The 23,304-nt window shown below is 38.7% G+C and overlaps 1 protein-coding gene across 1 annotated transcript in view; it reads right to left on the bottom strand.

The window, feature by feature from the left end:
* Nucleotides 1-1,546: 1,546 nt before the first annotated feature.
* Nucleotides 1,547-23,304, bottom strand: part of NKD1 (NKD inhibitor of Wnt signaling pathway 1) — a 106,260-nt gene continuing 84,502 nt past the window's right edge. Inside the window, exons 5-10 of the mRNA XM_031505848.2 lie at nt 21,733-21,839; nt 19,136-19,231; nt 10,818-10,965; nt 9,728-9,812; nt 5,829-5,959; nt 1,547-5,101 (exon numbers count right to left, since the gene is read on the bottom strand). Of these exons, the coding sequence (XP_031361708.1) occupies nt 4,527-5,101; nt 5,829-5,959; nt 9,728-9,812; nt 10,818-10,965; nt 19,136-19,231; nt 21,733-21,839 (1,142 nt within the window). The 3' untranslated portion in view covers nt 1,547-4,526. The remainder of the gene's footprint in view (nt 5,102-5,828; nt 5,960-9,727; nt 9,813-10,817; nt 10,966-19,135; nt 19,232-21,732; nt 21,840-23,304) is intronic.

Genomic DNA, 23,304 nt, shown 5'->3' with positions numbered 1-23,304 from the left:
ATGAATTGCATCAAGGTAATTAAAGGTGAGACTTGATTAGCTGACATGTTTCCAAACATGAACATTCTTGCCTGTACTCCAGGCAAAATTATGGTGAATGTTTTTGCAAATTTTCTAACATGATGAATTTTTCTCAAGTATAAACTAGGCCCAAAGGGGCCCAACTTTCCTGTTAATTGGAATACAAATGAAATCTGTCATTCAGTAATTGAGGTACACGATGACATATGGAGAACAGTATGCATTCATCAGAGCTCTGTGTTTATGTGGCAACTTGTGGACTGTTGAGCACACACAGTGCTCATCCCTTTAGAAAAAATCACCCCTGTCAGAATCCATCTTGTTCCACTCACTAACCTCTGCCAGAGGACACACTCACACACTCATATATATATATATATATATATATATACATCCACACATATACACACACAGCTTTAAAAGTACTTCTCCAGCTAAACATTGCTGTTCTAGGCTCATGACGACTAGAGTAGAAAGACCGTAATAGAGGTCATATGTTTTGTCATATATTTGGGGCTGGTCTGCCAATATGCCAGGAGAATCTCATCATCCAAGGGCAGAACTGGGTCTCCATTTTTAACAATGACTAAATGATATGTGGCTGTTTCAAAGACATTTGGGAGTGCCTTGAGGGCCTCCAATGACATCAGTGTAAAGAGAATTTGCTGCTAATCTTAATTAATTTACCAGCTTGATCTCTTACAGCAAACTTCCATTTACTATCAGCAGTAAGATGCAGAAAAAATAAATACTGAAGCTACTGGCTGAACATTATGTAGACTTCAAACCCACATTCCTGGAATGAAATTATAGGCACCCTGCAGCCAGTGGGAACCTGGCAGCCTTGCCAGAGATTTCACGGGGACAGAGATTTTACTTCACAGCCTTACCTCAGGTTAATTTCTATTGTGGTCATGAAGCTGCAAGATCCCAGGAACCTTTCTTTTCGAAACACTGCCCTCCCCAGAACTGCAGCTGGCAGAGATGAGCAAAATTTTTAAATTGAATTTTTTCAGCAAAGAGTGTAAACTTCAATATTGACTTCATTTTGCTGAACTGTCTTATGTAAAAATAGAAGAAGGAAGTGAGAAGTCTGGAGTTTTCATCTGAAATTACTTAATGCCACTCCATTTTACTTTTCAATATTAACAATATACTCAACTCTGGTATGTTTTTCTTTGGAAGTAAATGTTTTGTTCAACCAGAAACTAAACTCTTTCAAATTTTGATTCAGCTATGGTTTTGAACAACTTAAACCAATATTTTTATTTTTTTTAAGGAAAAGTTTTCAGAATTAATAGCAAGATGAAATATCAGTTACTCAACACAGGTCCAACAGCAGGGGACAAGAAATTTAACTTTGAAACTTGATATTTTAAGTATTAGACCAAAGCATACCCAGCCCATACGTAATTTCCTGATCCTGTTCCCAGAAATGTTAATGCAAGCTCTTTCATCAGTGGGATCTCAAGCACTGACAGCAATTGCAACAGGCCCCTGAAATCCACAACAAGAAGAAATATACTTTCTGAACTAGTAAAACTTTAATTAACAGGGGGTTCTCTTGGCACAGTTTTTGCTGTTAAATAAATAAAGCATTTAGTCAAAACCATCTATATTTACTATACAAAATACTGAAAAGCAAACATATTTAAAAGATACGGAAATTTAAGGTTCTGTGAAAAGAAACTGTGCTACATGTTATTCACACTTATAATGCACATAACACAACTGCAACAGTATTTAGATACTGTATATTCATACATGGCTGGTGTAAAGTTTTCATAAGGGGATGCCATGTTATTAAAATGCATTTGTGTTTCACAGACTTTGAGTAAGGCAGAATTTGTCTTTTGAATGTCCAAATATAATAAACCAAAACAAACCAATGCCAGGCAGTAACAATTGGCCAGTCGTGTTCCACGTCAGAGCCCATTTGGCACAGCCTGCACTGCACACTTCTCAGAGGGGATTTTGGTAGGGGTGCTGTTTTCCTTTCCAGCAAAATATCTCTGGGTGGAGAAGCAGTTTTACCCCTTTGCTGCCCTTTTGCAGAAAACTCCACAATTCTGAAAGCACTCGAGTTTTCCCACAATGTTTTCTGGTTTTAAGTAACAATCTGCATTTAAAAAAATTGATTAAGAACAACTTCCACCTCTCAGTCTTTGTGGCATATGCTCTACTGAAAAGAGAACAGCTTTAATTACTTCTTCAAAACAAATAGCATGGCATCCCTTCTTAGATGGAATGTACACTGTGTTTGCATGCGGTATAATGTAAGTCACTTGAATACATCAGACTTTTTTAACACTATAATATAAATAAGCTTATTCCTTCTACTAGACATATAAATGCCTTTTTTTTTTCTTTTTGCAGTCCATAATTATATATACATTGAAAAAGAATGATACACAAGCAGCAAAAAAGGCTTAGACTAGAACAACTCAGTGGTAACTAACCAAATTCGTGGCCTTTTCATATTCTCAACACAGAAAATTCTGCATATAAATATTTTTGGACTTTAGGAATTTTAAAATAAACAGAACAGTATAGTTGTCACACGGATCAAACACATCTTAAAAACATTTTGTTAGATTTTACAGAACACGCTGTTGACAGCTAAAAAAAGTAAAATAAAATAAACCAGATTTTTTAAAGGGGACAATAAGTCTAAACATCTGCTGATCCAGGGAGACAAGAGACGGACCTAATTACCATGAAGCAGTGATTCTATTCCAATTCCACAAGAAGGCTTCCCACTGTTCTTTACAAGGTGATGTCTCTGTGTTCTTAGAATGGACAACATCCCCCTAAACCTGGTCAGCAGTAAGGTAAGACCCCATTTTGGACTGAACAAAACTCTAGTCAGAAAACAAAAAATACCCCAATCATAAAGGGCTTATAACAATGTCGGATAGTTACATTTTACAATATATACTATTGACAAAATACCACAACATTAAAAATAATTAAAACCAAAAGCAAATACATTTATAGAACAATTGTGTCTTTTTGTAGGAGTTCTCTACTTTAATGTTCCAAAAGAAATGTAGGTGTTTTTTCCAGTCACTTTCTACCTGCAGAATGGTGATCTGTACAAAACCCAACTGAATCTATTTTAAATCTAGGCTCCCCAAAACATCAATGTGCTGACTCTTTTCTTTTCTTTTTTATTTTTCCAATTTTCTTTTGTCCTTCAAATTTCTCAGCAACCATTAAGGTCTTGTAAGTGTGGGCTGATTCTCCTTCATGGAATGGAAGCCCTTTGATATGGAAAAAGTAGAAGAATGCAGGAAGATTGTGAATGATACTTTTTATACACATCTCTAAAATGGGAGAAGCAAAAATTGATAGGTGCTTGGGAAATTCAGACTGGAGGCACCAGGAAAATGCCATGGCATATGTTTCTAAAAAGTCACTGTTGTGGAAAAAACAAATATAATGTTAATATTCAAACCACAGATTTCTAAAACACAACAAAATGTACCTGAGAGTGTGCATATTTATATATATTTATATTTATATTTATATTTTATATATATTTGCCAACATTTAAAGTGAGAAAGTATATTTTCCTCAATTCTTTCTCAAAACAAAGAACTGTGGATTTAAACAAAACAACCCCCCCAATTAACCCCTCTCCTTCTCAAACCCCCATGAATGGTACTTATGGCCCAAGCACTGAAGTCTAGTGCTGCTTTGGAAAACCCCATTTCACATCCTTCTCTTTTCAAACAGTACCCCAAACAGAGTGGAGAATAAGCAAGAAAAAAACCAAAAATAAAAGAAGTATATTTAAATATTACCCAGTATATAACAGACTGTACTTGTGTCAATGAAGAATCTCCAAGAAAATAAAGTGTAAGTCATACAAATGTAGCCCTGTTGACAAGTTTAGCTAATATTTCCTCATAATTAAGATGATTTGAAAGGATGTGAACACAAACAGGCTACACGAACACAGTATATTAAAATTCCCCCCTGTAGCACATTACAATCAATAAGAAGAAAATAAAATCTGAATAATACTAGAGGTAGCAGCTGTTTGTATTTTCCATTATCTGAGTATCTCTGGAGTCCAACCCTTCGAACATTGCTCCCCTGATGAAAGGCTTGTGTGCGATCAGCCGACGTACAGCAGAGTGGAAAGCTAGATGTCTGCAAGAGTGTTTGAAGTATCTTTCTGAGTACAGTGGAAGTAGTACTTGTACAGAAGTGCGTTGACGACCTGTATTAAATCACAGCTCAAAAAGCTATGGCTGCTTGCTGTTTTACAAGCCACTTAAAAAAAAAAAAATCCACAAGGTGTTCGAGTAAGCTATGCGGTTCCACAACATATAAATAGGGTGAGTTTCAAGAGTTCCATATAACCTCTAAAATATATGCTAGCTGAATATTAATGGAGTAATGATAATATTAATCATAGTAATGCCTTAGTTCTGGTATCACAAGAACACATTTCCTTCATTTGGGATGATTCTTGGAGGACGCTGGTGGGATCTCTTCTATGTCTGGTAGAAGTGGTGGTAGTGGTGGTGGTGCTCGTGATGGTGGTGGTGCTCATGTCTTTGTATCATTTGTCCCACTTGGCCTTCATATAAAATGACTGTGGGCAGGTCTCTGACGTGTTCTTTTTCCACAACTGTCCCCGGAGACTGGAAGGTTTTGCACATTTGGTGATTCTCCTTTGCCCTCTGCTTATGCTTCTTGTGGATCTGCTGGGATTGCAAGGGAAGGTACGGGAGGTTCTGGCCCACCCGTGCACTTGGGGAAGCCATGGGCAAGGGCACCCCTTGAAAAGGTTTATTTCTGACTGCCCTTCCAGGATGCACAGGGGCGACATTTTTGCCCTGGGCTTTGGGAGACCTCACAAAGTGCTTGTTGGAGTCCTGGCTCCGGAGCCTCTGTTGGATTTCGGCAATCTTGGCATAGGAACTTTCAGCCAGATTGATGTGGTTTGGATCCACCACTTGTGATTTCCTATGGTGAGCATGGAAGGTCTCAGGCTCATGAGAACGGGATCTAGTTTGATTCACAATTCTGCCTGGTGGGTCATGTTTTTGAGCTGCTGGAGGAGATCCTAGGAAATAACAAGCTGAGTTAGTCATCTAGTATTTCAAAGTTTTAATTAGTAGCATACAGTTGGCAGGGATAGCATTATCAGCAGAACAAATTTTTCCTAAGGAAGTGAATGCAATTATAGCTGTCTAGTTTAATTACATTTAATAATTCTGGCCAGTAAATAATACACAAATATGAATACCTATCTAGTGAAGACTCAACATGTGTGTGTGTGTATATAAAAATCTTTATGTTACCAACTCTTGGTCATCAAAATAACTGTGAGGGGAATAGTAAAACCCTGGCAGAGAGCAGGGAAATGAAGGAAATCCAAATCTCTTTGATGTGGGGACTAGAGCCAAAATTCCAGGTACAAACACACATTCTCCTATTTTTGGGTCAGTAGCAACTATAAAATATGTGCTGGTCTCATCTTGGGAACAAGCTCCAACATCCAAAAGTCAATCCTGACCTCACCCATAGACTAAACTTAATAATTTAGATGTAAAGATTGTTCTCCTAGGCTCAGCTCCAAGTTTAGTTACACAAACAAGTACATCAAAGCAGCCTTGCAGCACATTAGCCACTCTGTTGTGATACCACCTTCACCAATAATTACCTTGCAGTATTCACAGTCCTATTCCTGAGTCACTACAGACAAATCACACAGCTTCACAATTCACTGTCCCTGACATGGAACATGCAATTGAAGACATAAAAGATTATAAGGTTACAACATAAATTACCTGGCCCAAACTTTGATGTGTAGTTTTCTATTCCTGCAAGATCCAAATAGTGGTTTCTCCTTTCAATGTTCTCATCAACACAATGACGATAGCACCCACTTTGCTCTGGATTGTTCTCACTCTGGTGGTATCTGTCAGCAGGAAGCAAAACTACAATTCAGCAGAACTTCTTTAAAGTTCTTATCACCATCTACAAACCAACAACTAATAGTCCCTTTGAAGTGACAGGAGCTGCTCACAAAGAAACAACAAATGCTTGGAATTGTGGATGACCAGACTTGCTATGATGATAGGCCTAAACTGACTGTTCTTTCCCCTCATATAAATCAACCCTGATGTTGCAAAGCAAAGGAGGCTTTCAAATTGCATCACATGTGCAAAAGCAAATAAAACCACTCCTAGCATTTATTACTTTCTTTCCTAGGGCCAAATCATTCAACTCATTCTCCAATTTGAACACGCCAAAGAAAATCTGCTGTTTGATTCATGACCATTCCCACTGCTGTGAGGAAGTGCTGGGGTAATCCAGATCAATGTCCACGTGCTCCTGCTTCAGAAAGACAGGCAACAGGACAGGTGTAGTAACTAAGAGAGTCTGGGAAGGGAAGGTGCTGGTAGGACACTCAGAGGTAACTGCTGCTTTTCAAAATACAATTAATAAGGTCAGATCAGACGCTGGCTTTAGAATCTCAACTCCCTTTCCTGCTCAGCTTTGCAATTTTATTTATAGCAGAACTATTTCCTGAGAATGAATATCTGAAATACCATTCATTTATGAGGCAGAAAAAAATCAGGCAGAATTTTATAGTATTGTAGCCAGCCCATAATGTCAAACAATTTTATTCAGCAATTTAAATGGGAAGTCTGCAAATATGAACAATATTTTCAATATAACAAACAGTATAAGCAGAAAACCCTTAATTAAGTCGCTGCTTGTCATTCAGACAATTCAGTCTCCAAGACCATGAGACTGGATTTGCTATTTCTCTGTGCAAGTGCACTGATGTCAGCCTAACACCAGAATTTGGCCTTGTATCCTACACCAGTTGCTAAATATGAGCTCTGTACTGTATGGTGCCCAGTACTCTGCTTTTAGTCTATTAACACATTTCTAAGTTTCCAGAGGCTGCTGATCCCCTGAGCTTTGGCACAAATGGTTTTCCTGGTCTAGCTGGTACTGTTCAGGGACCTTACAGAGCGGAGGCCCCTCGTGTCTCTGTCAGACACAGGTCTGCAGTGTCTTTTATCAAACTCACAAGACTTGACCTAACTGGAAGATCATTTTTGCTCTATTGTGATAGAGTCTCCTGAATGGAGGAGAGTCTGCGTGGAAAGCAGGTAAGGTTTAAAGATTCAGAGTCAGCTTTGAACTGCAGAAGTGACATGGGCTACTTTCAAAAAACAAACAAACAAACAAACAAACAAAAAAGGAATGTCCAGATGTTCTCTACATTTTGGATACCTAACTAACTCAGTACCTTTCCTGTATCAGGTACAACTTCACAGGTTGTTACACTTTAGCATGTCAACATAAAAGATTTCTGGGGTTGGAAGTTGCCTAACTGCAGTTGCCAGTCATGAATCACCTACAGAAACCACTGGGACTTAACACACGTGCTGAAGACAATTCACAGTTAACCCAGAAAAAACATAATTGAGCTTGATCCAACACAATTAAGCAACACTGTATGCAGCACTGTCTCTTGGAAATGAAGCTAACAGGGAACCTGTTATTTTGTTACTGTAATAAATTAAATCTCTCATCAAGACAGAGAAAAAAAAAATTATGCCAGTACTGCCACAGCCCTACATTCTAATAACTTTCTTGCATGCAAGATGACGTTCACAATATTCATGCAAATATACACAGTGAAGCAATTATACACTGATGAGAGATGTGCTCCACTGTCAAAGGGAACTTCCAGTACTTCTGAGAACTGAAGTGTCTGGCACCCAGGCCCACAGTGCTGTCCTGCAAACACATGGGAGGACTTGGGCAGGCATCAACCATGCATCGAGGACTGTGTAAACATAGTGTTGTTATTGGGCTTGGGCTTGGTATGGTTCTGCTTTTAATAAAAAATTGCATCTGCTGGAGTGTTTGTGGAGTGCATGGAAGTCCTTTGTAAAATTCCCACGCTTATGTATCATCCTGATGGCACGAAGCACACAACAACATAGCAGGAAAGGGGAATAGAGCACAGAGCAGAAAATGCAGGGACATCCCCTGAGAGCCTCACTCACTGAGAAGACAGAGTTTAAGGCAGCCAGGGAGAACCAAGCTATCTAGCCATGAATCTAGCTACTTATCTTGATACTCATATTAACCCTACAGGTGAAAACTCCTGCCTGTAGCTTCCAGCAAATGAAAAATCCAACCCATCTATCTCCCAACCTTAAGGATAAAAACATTTCTATCTATTTTATCTTGAATATTAATCATATCTTGCCTAGAATTCCTAAGTGACTGAACATGAGAAATGTGTGCACTTCCCACAAGTTCTCATTGCTGCTTTCAAAGGGGAAGCAACTGCATTAATATTGTGAGATTCTGACCTGAGCCTCAGCAGCTTTCCTGAGGGTTGTCAGCTTGGTCAGAGTGCACAAACATCCCAGAAACACACACAGTGTGAACAGCACACTCTTCATCCTGTCTGCATCTAGTGGGATGTAACAAAACCTGGCAGCTGCTGACCATTGTCTGACACTGATCTACTCAGCTCAAGACAGAGTTTTCTGTGAGGAAACCTCTCACCAAAGGAATGAGAAGGACAAACATTTGGTCCCAACATTTGATGCTTCCATGAGTGTGGATTTAATTGGAAGTGCTTGCTGTTCATAAAAACACTACATTTGCAGAGCCAGGACTTTAAGGTGAATAAGAAGGGGACTTCAAACTGAAAGGGGATTTTTGCAGTAGATTATCAAACAAAACCAATCTATTGAATTCGCACAGGGTAAAACTTTGCTAATGGGCAGAGGGAATCTGCACACCACATCTAGGCCAGCAAGTAAAACCACAGAGTATTCTTCAGTTCATAGAAGATTCTGTACAGAGTTGCTGACACAAGATTAATAGTAATTTTATTCTTCTTTTAATCTGAAATGTGATTGTACTGGGATTTGCTGACTGGGATAACTCACTAGCATTTTTTTCTCCATCCAAAAAAGGGAGGTACTGTTCTCTTGTCAGTTTCAATAAGACTGAATGCTCCTTCTCCTGATAAATTTGCTATGTATCCAGACAAATATCCCTCAATCTAAGGCAAGCCAAAAGTTTGTTGTTTTTTTTTTCTTTTTTAAATTTGCAGCTGAAGAAACAAACATAACTAATGAGTCAATGTCATTACTGTAACATTTCAGCACACACTTCCCCTCTGCCTTATGAGCAGTTTGTTATGAAACATAAAATCCCAAAATATATCAAATATGCACCAAGATGACCTGTTAGCACTCTGCTTGGGTTATGAGTTACTAACCCATGCAAAGCTTGGCACTATTTGAGTAGATGAGTGAAAAAGATGGGCTGGAAGGAGGACAGAGAAAGGCAGGAGATGGCTGCTAAGGAGTGGAAAAGGTTTTAGGACACTTTTAGCCAAAATGTTTTGCTATTAACCTCACTTATTTGCAGATGGCATCTAAAAAGACAATTCAGATCCTCCAAAGAACCCACAGAAAAAGAAAATTCCAGAATTTTTTTTCCTTTTTTTTGTGTTTCTTTTGTTTTAATATAAGTATCCAGCAATGGAATCTGCTCTTAAGTCCACAATGAAAACTCCTGTAATTTCTCTAGTTTAAAATAATTAAAAAAAACCCAAAACAAGCAAGCAAGGAATCAATGGTTGAGGTTTCTCAGAGGTATGCAGTGCCTGTCAGGAGCCAGGGTTTATTCCCCTTACCTGAGGGAAGCCCTCTGCTTCTTCTCAGAGCTTCTTGCTTCTTCATTAGCTTTGTTCTCAGCTCTGTGCCTGGCACTCTGCAAATCTGCCAGGATAAAGCACATTATTGTCACATTGCTGTCCTTGCTGATCAGCACAACCAACACTCTACATTGCAAGCACGTCTGCTTGTGTCAGTAGATCAGGATGTGATCTATCATTTCCTGTCACCTTCTCAGTCCTGCTTTTGCCTAAAGGACAGATTTTATTCAGAGGTAACCTGGCCTGCAGGATCTCAGTCAGGGTGAGGTTTACTCTGCACTCACACTGACAGGCTCAGTGCTGGCAATTCAGTGCTGTCCTAGAGCACCACATTGCTCCCCAGCAGGGAGAATTTACTTGTCTGCTCTTGAGGGAGTGATTATTTTATTAAAATTGAGGTGATCAGGCTCTCCTTTTAGATCTGATGCCTACATTTTTTATTGAAGTACTAATTTTAAATAATTTTAAGTATTTCAATTTAGTACTACTCTACCTACTGAAGCACTTATGCTGCAACAATTATTATTACATTGAAGGTAAGTTGGATAAGCCATCATGGTACAAATATTTTTATAATGGCAGACTCTTCCAACACAGAAAATGTACAATTTTTATTCACAGATTATTTGAGTTTACTTATGCTTAATTGTTTATTTCTACCCAGCAGCACTGGTAGCTATGCACTGTCAAGAAGCATTTTATGCCCCTACACCTCCTTCCACACAAATCAAGTGCTGCAATATGAGCAGAGATAAAGTGATGCAAGTCAAGAAGGCCTTAGATCTGCCTTGCAGTGCACAAAGAAAACTACACTACACATGGGTTATTGCTGCTTCCAAAAGAAGCAATCCATCAGAAGGGGGAACCCTCATTTGCTAATGAGACACTGAAAGAAGGACAGGTAATTTTACAGTCAAGATCATAAAGCAGGTTTGTGGGGTTTAAAATGCCCACATAATTATTTGCCTTTAAGTATATATGTATTTGCATTAACAAAGTACAGAGATGGATTTTCATGGGACTCTGGAAGATTTTGTATTTTTTCCAATGTCTGATTGCACATCCTTACCAGTATGATTTAACAAGATACTCTTTTTCTTCTGGCTGCTATCTGGTGCCACAGTAAGTTTCACTCTCAGAGTTTTGCTGGAACTAGGAGAATGGTTTACTGATGCATCAACTACCTCATAGATGGTATGAAGCAAGCTGGTAATGTCCTGGAGTCAGATTGAAACACAAAAGAACACAGCACTGTGAAAATGGCATAAAACTCACAGCTCCACTAATTACAATTATTTTGGATTTGGCACTATTAAATGCTGAAGTATCCTCAGAAGCCTTCACCAAATAGGTTTATGAACTGGGGCAAAGCAGATCAAAACAATGACAACAGCACTAGATCTGCAGGTTTCCCAATCTCTGAATCAGCAAAATGGTGTTCTGCCTTCTTGTTTCTTTGATTTACACAGAACCCAGGGATAAGCATTCATACTCCACTGAAAATTGAGTTCATGTGGCCAAAACAAATCCATCAATTCAAGAAAATCTTGGACATTATAGTCTTCCTATTGGTTTGATTATTTTTTGTTGGTTTTTTTTTTCCCCTTGGCATAGTTAAATGGTTGATTATCCAGAGGAAAATCAGTAAGAAGAGTGACAGAACTGTAAATCTCAGGTTTGAAAAGAAATTATATCTGTCTGAATATCACCCTCCTATCTATGTTTTGGGGTTTAGCTTATTTTGCAAAATTCAACCAGTTTTGAACAGCAAATATTATCCAGTCAGGCTATTACAGAACCTTCTTCACAGATCTCTTTGAAGGCAATGGGATGTGAACAGAGGCTTACACATCTGGCAATATTGGACAGAACACCAGCCAATTTTAACAGGCCAATGTCAAACAGGAGAAGCACTGTTTAGTAGCTGGTGATGCTCAAAGGTCTCCCAGGGTGATTTAATCCAGCCAGGCTCAAACAGGGTACTACCTTAAATTGCCAGGATGAAAAGGGGATCTCTTGCCTCACTGTTTTTCCTCAAAAGGATTTTACCCAAACTGGTCTTGGGCACCATCCTAAGGCCAAAGCAGTCTGATAAAGTATTCTGATCATTGCAGGCTATAAAGAGCCCATTGAATGCATATCTGTGAACTTCCCCATGCTGCTCTTCCTTTTCCTTGATTTATCTCCTACCTAAGCTCTTTCCAGATGCCTGCAAGCACAAAGGAAATATCTAAATCATCTTTTGTTAAGTATAACTGGTTCTGAGGATTAAGAGTCAGGTCTATAAAAACTCAAAACCTCTACAACTTTTCCTTTGCTCAGGAGTCATACCTATAACATGGGTATCTCAAAGTTTAGTATGCCCTAATGGAACCCCCCACCACTTTAGAAGTCAATATACCACAAATTCCTCATTATGGAACCAGCTTTTAAGAGGACATAAAGATAATTTCTACTCACACAGAATTTAGGGAAATACTGAGCTTATGGCCAGGACCAATGATATTACACTAGATGATTTTCCAGCTCAATAGGAAGAATGAATAACTAAATCCTAAGGGGTCCAGACTTTGTCTTAACATGTAACCTCTCTAACTTTCCTGCACTCAGGAGAATTTCTCCAAACCTGTAAGTTCAAGACAATATATTCATAAAAAGAGAGTAGAATATGTATTTTTTTCTCTCATTGCTGCAAGAGATTTTATGGGCTGTTATCAGTAGCTGCTCCATGCTCTTGACAATCACTGTCTAAAGCTTGAGAGATACTCTGTGTCAATCTGGTGGACACCTCACAGCTCTTTAACACATCTCCATTTCACTCTAATTTGAAAGCTAGCCAGACCTCTAAATGTGACCAGACAGAGCCAAAACCCAACAGGCAGCTTGAAGGGCTGAATTTTTATTTTATCTAAGAGAAAGAACCCAGGCAAGCACATATACAGACAAACAAACTATATCTGCTGTTTTGTACACCCTCCATAAGTCATGTTCCAGGAGCATTGTGCTATAATCCCACACTTGGATAAACCTTCTCCTTCAGCAAGGAACTTAAGCACAGTGTTAACTCCTAACTGGGCTCCATACACTCAGCACGTGGGTGAATGGGGCTTTTCCCATACATTCCTGGTCAAGTGCTGGTTAGCCAACATTTCATCTTTCCACACAAGGCTGCTATCAAGAGGTTATTATCAACTCTTTCATTCATAATAATCTTCCCTTCTTCCATTTTTCAGCTATGCCAGATATTGGTAAAGCCAGATGTTTGTACATCTAGTCTATTTTAGCTTCATAACCAAAGACAAATATCCCCCACTGTCCTTTTACATTATTTTTTTCAGGGCTGAGGTCTAACTTGCTTACTGGCTGACAATCTGCCCCTTATGTTCTGTGAGGGTCTTTCTCAATAAGCTGTTTGACTCAGCAGTTTAAAAAGTGCTCCCAAAGGCTGTCAGGGAAGGCAAAATGTGGCATTTGTGTGACACATACTTGGCAAGTCACAAATATGTGCACACGTGCATCACATCAGGACAAGTTGCACGTCTCAGCCAAATGGGCCCAACTTAACCCAAATTAATGTCCAGGCTGGGCAATGAGGGCACAGAGGACTCAGCACCCATGTGGACTAACACTGCTGCCTTTGCATTTTGCTATGTGTCTAACATGCAGCTCTGACGTGCTCTGCATTCTGGCACTGCAGGAACGTGCTGGTCACACTGGATGTGTCCCAAGAACGAGGTTAGGGACAGCCATGAGCAACCACTCAGTGCTTAAGCTGATCTTCTAAATACTGACAACAACGTTTTAATTACAGGATTCATTTACTTGTGGTCCTGATTTGGGGTTGGGAATTGCAGCAAATTGACAGTTCTGATTTGGCCAAACAAGGCTACTTGGGCCATTCTGTCTCATGTACCACTTGAGCTTTAGGCTCCTGTTGTTTCACAATTATAACACATGAATTTCTGAGGCACTGATCTATTGAGAATTGTTTTTGTCAATAAAATTTGAACTGTGACTATAATTCCTTTCTCACAGCCCTGTTTTGGCAGCTAATATGATAATGGTTTCTTGTCAAATTGCTAGCAATAGACCATTAAGATATATGTTACACGCTCTGTATTTTATAGTTACATGTATATTACCCCCAAATTATTTTCATCTTCCAGTAGACTGCCAGCAGACTTGTTTCCCTTGAAAGCTGTCCCACTGAACATTATCTGTATTTAAATTCATTTAAAAACTGCCTAAATCCATTGAGACAGCTTTACCCTCTTCACACCAGCTTGTGCATTTCACCATCCTCAAGAAATTTAGCACCAAAGATCAAGAATAAAACCTAGTTAGTTGTTCCTCTTGTCTGATACATAAACCAGCACGACTCAGAGCCCACCTACCAAAGAATCAAACTTTTATGCACAATGAATTATGAGTTGTACAAATCATGGGATTTTGCAACTGTTTTGCTTTAGACTGCTTGGTCTTTCCCCCACAAAAAGTGGATTTTTAGACTACTACATTAAATGGGTAAAAAGAAACAAGAATGAACAAAAATATTTCTCTCCTTCACAGCAAATGGATTATATTTAGAGGGGAAGTATTCTGTATGACTCTAACTTCTGAGGGGCTTCTGGTATGCAGAATTTCTGCTGGGATCTCCAGGTTAATCAAGTACAAAAACTGAAACTAGGATATTTTTCCAGAGAGAGGAAACCAAATACCCCTTGAGTAGCATCCAAACAGCCAGCATGTGTCATACCCAAAATTATTTGTCTTTTGCTTATTGAATACCACAGTTGGTTTTTCCAGGGTGAAAAAAACATCCTTTTTTATCAAGCAGCCAATACAACAAAATATATTAACAAGACAAAATTTAATAGATTGCCTGAAATATTTCCATTTGTTAAGTCCACACATGTATGCTGCACTCACACATGTATTTGCAGAACACATTATGGCTCTCTAGTAGGAGACTAACAGTAATTTATAACACTCACAGAAATTCATGACAGTCAGAGAAACCAATGGGTCTGAAAAAAGAACAAGAGCACTGAAGTTTTCTGCATTCCTTACAAAACACATGTGAGACTGAGGAATTCCCTATTCCAAGTATTATTTTCAGGTTTTAAGGAATAACAATGGTACAGGGATGACCTTATTTTTCCCATATTAGCATAGATTATCATCACAAGACTAGTTAGCAAATTAGAGACCTTTGTAGAAGACACTAATAGATTTTTCCATTAGAATTAATTTAGCAGAAAGAGATATTTGTACCCAAAAAAACCCCAACCAACAAACAACCCCCCAAAAAACCCTAAACCCCCAAAACCCCAGCCTCCCCTCAGGAAAAAAAAAAAAAAACAAAAAACCAAACAAATAAGAAAACCCAGAGAACACCCCCAAACCCAAAGAGTTAATTAAAATGGAAAGATTCAGTTTGAGTCTTTATAGTTTGCCTGAGAGAGAATTCTTTGACTCCCCTTAAAACCAAGAGAGAAAGTTATATTTTTTCTTAATATTTCTATCTGACATGAAGCACCATTTCTAAGGACTGAAGTGATGGCCACAGATACAAACAGGCACTGCTCCTCTATCCATTGGTTCCATTGTTCTTTTTTTATCCTGAGTTAGTACAAACACAGTGAAAACCAACAAATTTCAAGATAAGGGTCAGCTGATAAATGGTTGCCCCAAAAAAGCCAATATCCTTCCCCAAGTCAATGACTTGGTGCTGAGCTCTGAATGCAGGTATAACCTCAAACATCAGAGTACAGGAGTAAAAGAATCTAAAAAGGGAAAGAACAAGTCACAAAGGAAACATAAGAGGAAAAATACAATATTTAGTGTGAGATACAAAGAACAATTTTAGCATTAAAAATGCATGAAGAGAAACATCAATATCAGTTCATTACGTTTCCCTTGGAAAAAGATAAATACAAATGTATCATTTGTACTTTGTTTGTAGTCTGATTTCTACATACAGCAGGATGTTTTTATTGCAACATCAGCTCTGTTTGATCACATACATTTTTGAATCATTCTTATTTGGAGCACAAAAGGAACTTCACTTGCTATCTGCTCAAAAGCTGCTCTAGAAGAATTTTCTTTTTTTTTTTTTTTTTGTCCTGACAAGCAACTTTCTTGTGTGCTTATGTGCTTATTCCTGTGCAGCCACTCACCAAAGAAACTCAATTTTACACGGAAGAACTGGTTACCAAAAAAAAAAAAAAAAAAAAGCTAGTGTTTATAAAGCATAATTACATTCAGAGAGCTCAATATAAAACCTCACAGATCAAAACACATTAGTTCAATTATCCAAGTTTCAAGTCCGATTACAAATATTCATGTGAAGATAATTACAGCACAGCTGTCAGTTCTAAAAAGCCCGGCTGTACATAATGAATTGTCCTCTTATGGCTTATGGAATGAAGGGAAGTGTTATTAGCCAAGTTTTGTAATATACATATTACAGCAGGAAAAGTTATCTCTCACTAAACCAAAAAGGACTGAGAACTGGTCATCTTTGTGACAGAAAAATTAGAAGTTTAATAACATACAGTAATGTTAATTTATAATTTGCTATCCCAATAATTATGCTTTCATAACAGGTCTATCTCTTTGAGAAGCATGACCAGATGTGAATTTCTAATTCTAAGGACTCTAGAATAAGTCATACAGACTCCAGGAGGAAATCAAAGCAGCATTAAGTTCTGAAGATGTTGTTAGATCCAGGAGAAATTTCACTAAAATGGAATTTGAATGCTCTAGCAGTGATCTGCCATTCCACAGAACCGAAGAGAAGTTGTATTGACCAAATACACACCTTATTTACAATTTTTATACATTTGAATAAAAAAGCCTATTCAGTCTATCAGTAAAATTGCTCCACACCTACATGTGTCTTACAAACTTTAAATTAACACTGGATTCATTTGGAAACTCTCTGGACATGAGGTCCAATGTTTTAAACACAATGATTTGGAATAAAATGAAATGGATGTGGGTGGGCAAGCCACTTCTTTTCCACTGTCTCACTTTTCAACGTGGTGAAAAGCAAGAATAATGCTGCTGACTTCTTTTTTGCAAAGCACCTCCAGGTCTATAGGTAAAAAACTAACTGAAAAAATCTCTCTGTTAAATCCAGATATAAATCCAGGAGACATTAAAGGGAAATTTTCCAAGAAGGAGAAAAGGTCCATATTAAGCTTTTCTCACCATAACACTGGACCTTTGTTAAGAAAAGCTGACTGGTTCTGAATGCATTTTCATCAGCTCACTAAAGGGCACTGGTACAGATCTGCCTCTTCCTCAGACTGCCCATTTTGTCCCTGATCCAGCAATGTACTTCACATACTTTTAACTGAAAATATGTCTCTTATTAATTTTAATTGAAACTATTCAAATGTTTAATGTTCCCCCTCTTAAGTCACTTGCTGGAACAGGAGCAGAGCTGCTTAGCAAAGGACAGTATCAGGCACAATATGTCTGCCCATCTCCCAGGGGCCAAGAGAACAAGAAATTCTATGTCATATTAAGCGACTAAAATTCCTCTTTTATGGCCAGGTTTATCTATGAGCTCCTATTGTTGGTCATTCTTGCTCAAAAAACCCTCATAAATTGTACCTGGATTCAACAGAAGATAACCAAGATGGCTTATACAAATGGCCCTGGAACAGGGCAAAAGAAGTGTGTAATATAAAGGGGAAGATTTGGAATGGTGCACACTATTTGTTTCTATCTTTGGTCACACGTAAAGAGCTGAAAATTATCAACCTATTTGGTCCCATGGTTGAAAGAATTTTTTTTTGGCACAGGTTCAAGCATGAATGTATCAACCTCCAGACCTCAGAGCAGTATAATATTCAATCCCTGCACAGATTTGGTTTCAGTTAAGCTGTAGTCTTCTCTTGTAGCAGGGAGAGATAGAATTTGGCTGTAACATATTCTCAAAGTACAGTCAAATTAAGCTCTTTGGTGTACCACATAATCACAAGTAATTATTGTATACATACTTGAAAGCATATTCTCATTATGTTCAGCACATGGAACCCCCACTGACATTAATGGGAATTCCATGCCTGAATGTAAAAGACACTCATGTGTGAAAGTTTGGGTTTTGTGTGTTTTTCCCCTATTTTTGAGAGTCACAATAATCTTGCAATGAAGACTTAGCCTTGGGTCTTGAAAGACCTGGGTTCAATATGCCACTAGGTTCTTGTGAGACTTCAGGCAAGTTATTTCATTTTTCTAGTCTCTGTTCCACAAAGATTAACAAATGCAATACTACTTCCTCACCTCACCCGTCCTTCTTGCCCTCTCTATCTCATCTTCCTATTTGAAACTCTGGACTCAACCTGCAACTTTTCATCTGCTTGTTCTTGTGCATGAGGGGCACAGATTTTACTTGTCTATTCAAAACACTAACAGAGTAGAGACAATAAGAATAGCCTTGTAATGATGTTCAAATACATGTTAAAAACCCTGAACAACCACCACATTTGGCAATGTCAAAAGAAATTTGCTTCAGACTTTTTGGTGTCTAAGGCCACTACACTTTCAGTATTTGCCCTATTGCTATCAAACAGTTTTTAGTAATTGTCACAGGCACCAGCATCAGATCTAAGAGAGAAAAAAGCCTTTGATTTTCAGTTGATTATCTAAAGGCAGTTGATAATCTAAAGGGAGCCAGTAAACACGCATCATAAAAATCAATGACAGCACACAGCATAAATCCCAAGTAAAAGACATTCTTCTAGAAGAAATACTAATCAATTTGGGCAGCAATAGCTCTGAAAAAGGACTATATCCTAATCTATACATCCACTTATTTGGCTTGAAGACATCCTGATAATAAAAAATACACATAGGTATGCTTTGACAGCCATTTTTTATGGTCCTCCAGAGAACATCATCAGTGTTATTTATACTTGGAGGGAAAAGGCAGAGATCAGCCCAATATTCATAAAAACAATAGAAGAGTATAGTTAGTACTGTTGGAAAGAATGTCAGCAAGCAACCTTGCTATTTGGTTAGCTTAACTCTGAAAAGCAGGAGAGAAGCCAAAACAATATACATTTGCAGGGGTTTATTTTGACAATGTGTTTAGCTGTTCAGTTGTTTCAGATACTTTTCCTCCTCAAATGCCAGTACTATTTTCTAAAGGCTAATCTCAGGTATTAAGCAGCAACCAGTTTAAAAAATGGTACAGCAGATCTGAAAACAGCAAACTGCTGGGGTGGGATTGTTTCTAGGAGAGAAGGGTCCATGGAAACTGCTGTTTAAATTGGCAGGACACCTCTACTTCATAGTAGAAAAAATGTTCCTGTTATAAAATACTTCTCTTGTTAGCAAGCGCCGCACATAAAGGGGCAGCTGTACTTTGCTTACCTCACGTGTGACTCTTCCGTTGTTATCAAAGTCATACAGTGTGAAGGTCCATTCTTGCCTGTTATCTTCCTCTACAGACACATCACATTGCAATTCCTAAGAAACATGCAAAGAGCAGCTGATTACCTAAAGCAAAAGGCCTGTTTGCAGAGGAGACTCTCTGCAGGAGGCTTTTTTCCTCCCTTGTGGGAGGAAGCTCTCAGGTTATGTCCCGGAGAGGCCTCTGTCCATAACAAAAAGGTCCCATCATAATCACACAACACTCCTCACTCTTAGGGAATTCACAACTTGCTTTTTACTACATTGTAGAAAACAGGAAAAGGTACAAGACCATTCCCTGAAGCTCTTGAAACACAGTAAGATTCCCCCCTAAAATGAGAGAAGGAAAACTACGCTTAACTCAGGAAGAGGAAGACAACAGGAGCAGACTGACAGAACAAGGTGGCAAACCACAGGGCCAGGAGGAAGGATTAATGCAGTGTGGACACAGATCCCCAGCAGAGAGACAACACAGACCTGTCCTCAACACAGACACTTGACAGGCAATGGTTGTCAGTCAGTGCAGTACAACATCACGCCACTGAACTCCTGAAACAGAGCCTGCCTTGGAACTGGCAAGAACAACTGGGAGTGGTGCCTGCTCCTTGTTTTAACTATGCTTCTGTTAGTCAGAGTGTGATCTGTGGAAAGCCTGAAAAAATCAATTTGTTAAAGGGGAAAAAAATCCCCAAACCAAAACCAAGAACAAAGGATGCACTTTGACTGACTCCAGTCACCTGGGTGCAAATCGTTTGCTGCCTCGCAAGTCCTGTGCAGTTAGAATTATCCAGAGCCACAAAAAGGAAAAACAGAGAAATTACAGTGCAATTAAAATGAAAGTCACTGTATGCAAGTAAAATAAGCAGCCCCAAATAGCTTTAGCATGATAGACCTCAAAACACCTGTTTGATCTTCCGACTTGAAACCGACTCCCCACAGGAGCTCTGGGTACCCCGTCCCTGCCGAGTTCAAAGGCAGCCTCCTCTCAGCCCGGTGAGAGCTGCCAAGTGCCCCACACTCCACTGTGGAAACACAGTTTCGTATTACATAAACATTCCTGGCACCTTTAAAAGCCAAATCACTTTCACCTCAGGTTTAGACCTCTTGTCGCAGCACTTGAGTTTTGGATTCTTTTATACCTTTGAAGCATTTACCAGTCTCTTAACTGCCAGCTTACATTGCTGGAAAACTTTCATTTGTAGAACAAGGGAAAAAAATATCAATACTTGGTTTCTTGCCACATATAAATACTTCCCTGTCCCACATTGCCTAACATAATATCTTTATGTGAGGATGTGCTCTGCTTAGTGAAGAGCCATGGAAACCTTCCGTGAATTAGTCACAGTGCCTAGAACCAAGTGCTAACCTTTATGGCATGCCAAGAACTACTTGGGAACAAGCACAGACTTTGCTGCTACAGTGGAGCTCCAGTTACTCTGGCACCAACCATGTTGACAGGTATCCTCCAATGTTCAAATGTCAAAGCACTGTTAATTGCAATTTATCATGCCTTTCCTGTCTGCAAATATCTGCTACTCGAGGTAGAATATAAAACAGGCCTAGAAAAAGAGTTATAGCTGTGGGGGGGAGGGAAAAAAAAATGAAAAAAGAGAAGTCACCTCCCCAGAAGGCACAAAAGCAAGACCTGAACTACCTCCCCCTAATCTGCTTTAAAATCCTACCTCCTACCTCCCCCTAATCTGCTTTAAAACATTAAAATATAAAATTGTACCAGACTGAGAAGTAAAAGAACACCCCAGCCATGCTGCAAGGTGCCTGCATTGTCTTTGAAACATCAGCTGAAGAAACACAAAGCTCATTACTTAGAGAGGCTGACAGCACCAAAAGGCTGGAGTGCAGAGATGAATATTTGTGCTGTTTTTTGCTGGTGCCAGAATATCTTCCTCCTCACCAAGACAGACAACCCACTAGCTGTGTGACTGCATGTTTCCATACTCGTATTTATGAAAACACTTCCTACAGAAAAAAAAATCTGCCAACTGCACACAATGTCTGACAGTTATATGATGTTATACAGATGCAAGTCTACAAGGATATAGCCCAGAGGACTCATCATCCTCCTCCTCCTGCCATGTGATCAGATGGATTTCCCATGTAGCAGGTCAGGGTTATTTCACTTTGGAGACCTGGGCACTGAAGATAAATCATTGCAGAAGATTTCACAGGCATCTTTTACATTAGGCAGATTTAACCAAGTGCAATAGTCCGTGAAAGTCGATCTAAAGATTTGATAATATGGGTAGCTGGCCTAATAAATAAAAGGTTAAACTGAAAGCTTCTTCTTACTATGTATTTTAGATCTTGCAGAGAAATAATCATCATTTGATTCTCTCCAAACCTGGAAATAAGTGTCACTAATGACTTCATACAGAGCACTGACAGCAAAGCACTGATTTGTGCCAGTTCTGCTGCCTCCTGTACCCACTACAAACATTGGGAGCAATAAACATGCATCAGATGACACTGTTTGGTCCACAGGTTATTTTTCTACCATAATTATGTCAGTACAGTGAAACTTTAAAATACAAAGGACTTACTTCAAATTTCAGTTGCTTCTTGGAACTTGTGCGTGTGTCACTTTCTTTTTCTGCTTTCTTTTCATCTCCACTGCAAACTCCATCTGTCTTCTCTGGAGGCAAAGCCACTGCGAAAAGCATATTTAAGAAAAAATGCTTATAAGGAAACGTCAAAGCAGTCTCATATTTGCAAATCTGTCTTTATATTTAGGGTGAAATTGATACAGCAAACTTGTATGAGAGGATCATTATACTTGATTTGCTTTTGTGTTCACTACACATCTGGGATAATTTCAGCAGACAATCTACCAACAGTTTTTGGTACACAGCCTCTCCTACAAACATCACTAGAGTCACAGGAAGTTCAAACACAGTATTATGAGAATTTAAAATAGCAGAACTGTTACTGCAAATAAGTTGAATAATTTGTAAAATATCGAAAGTTTCTGACATATTGCAAAAACCCATCACATTCACCAGCAGTGAGTGAAGTAATGAAGCTGAAATAAAGCCCTCATTCTGTTCCAGTTTCACTCTTCAAACACACACAAAGTTTAGTACCTTCCAAGAAGTCAACACTACCTGCCAAAAAGGTTAAGCTGCATTTTTTTAATGCATGAAATAGCATATTTCACTCAAGTTTCAAGTTAAAACATCAGGCACTTGCATAAATCAATGGCATTCATAAAGAGCATCAATATTAATACCTATCACAACATATCATAACATATATCAAATATATAACAGAAAGATATATGCTTCTTATGTGGATTAAAAGACAAATGCCTAGAACTCAATAGCTGTTCCTTTTGCTTCTACAGGGGCACTTAGCCTTGCACATGATGAAACCCTATTTGAAGAAACTAATTCTATCTTCATTAACATTATGAAAATATACACAAACTTTTTAATCCAACTCTCAGACTCTTAGATATGATTTTCTACACATCCACACACCTCTGCCAGTGTTATGCCCACATTCCATGACATATAGCAGCAATCCTTCCAACTCCCCAAAATCCAACAATGTTGCAAAAAAACAGGTCCTAAAGTCAGCATTTTCTTCTCCTGCACTGCAGCATTTCCATCTACTCAAAGCCTTCATCCTAATGCTATGTTAAGAACTGTTTCCTGGGGATGCCTTTGGCAGTAGCATCTCATTAAGTGTCAGTTCAATCAAGTCAGATTCCTTACAAAAAATGTGACATGATGATCCCCTCCAGTTCAGGGTGACCCATTTCAGACTGGGTTTACTGGCTTGCCTGGTGTTCTACACTGCTGAGCTGCCTCCCAACCATTCTTCCAGGAAAGCAAGTCACTAACATGCTAGAAGTTAAGATACTCCATTAGCCATTTTCCAGTACTTTCTTTCATGTTTAAAATAGAAAAAAAAATAGCTTCAAGAAACCAACCAACCAAAAAACAAAAACAAACCACCAAAACACAAACCAAAATAAAACTCTTACAACTCCCATTACCATAGCTTCATACTCTCAGAAATTCCAGAAGATCTCTGCCCCAACATTCACATTGTCACACTACACTACGTTTGTTTGTTTAAATTGAACATTATTGTATTCATTTTATTTGTTT

Source organism: Lonchura striata, chromosome 13 (genome assembly GCF_046129695.1).
Source record: "Lonchura striata isolate bLonStr1 chromosome 13, bLonStr1.mat, whole genome shotgun sequence".
Classification (NCBI taxonomy): domain Eukaryota; kingdom Metazoa; phylum Chordata; class Aves; order Passeriformes; family Estrildidae; genus Lonchura; species Lonchura striata.
The sequence above is the reverse complement of the archived record's forward strand: the minus strand, read 5'-3'. Positions and strand labels throughout refer to the sequence as shown.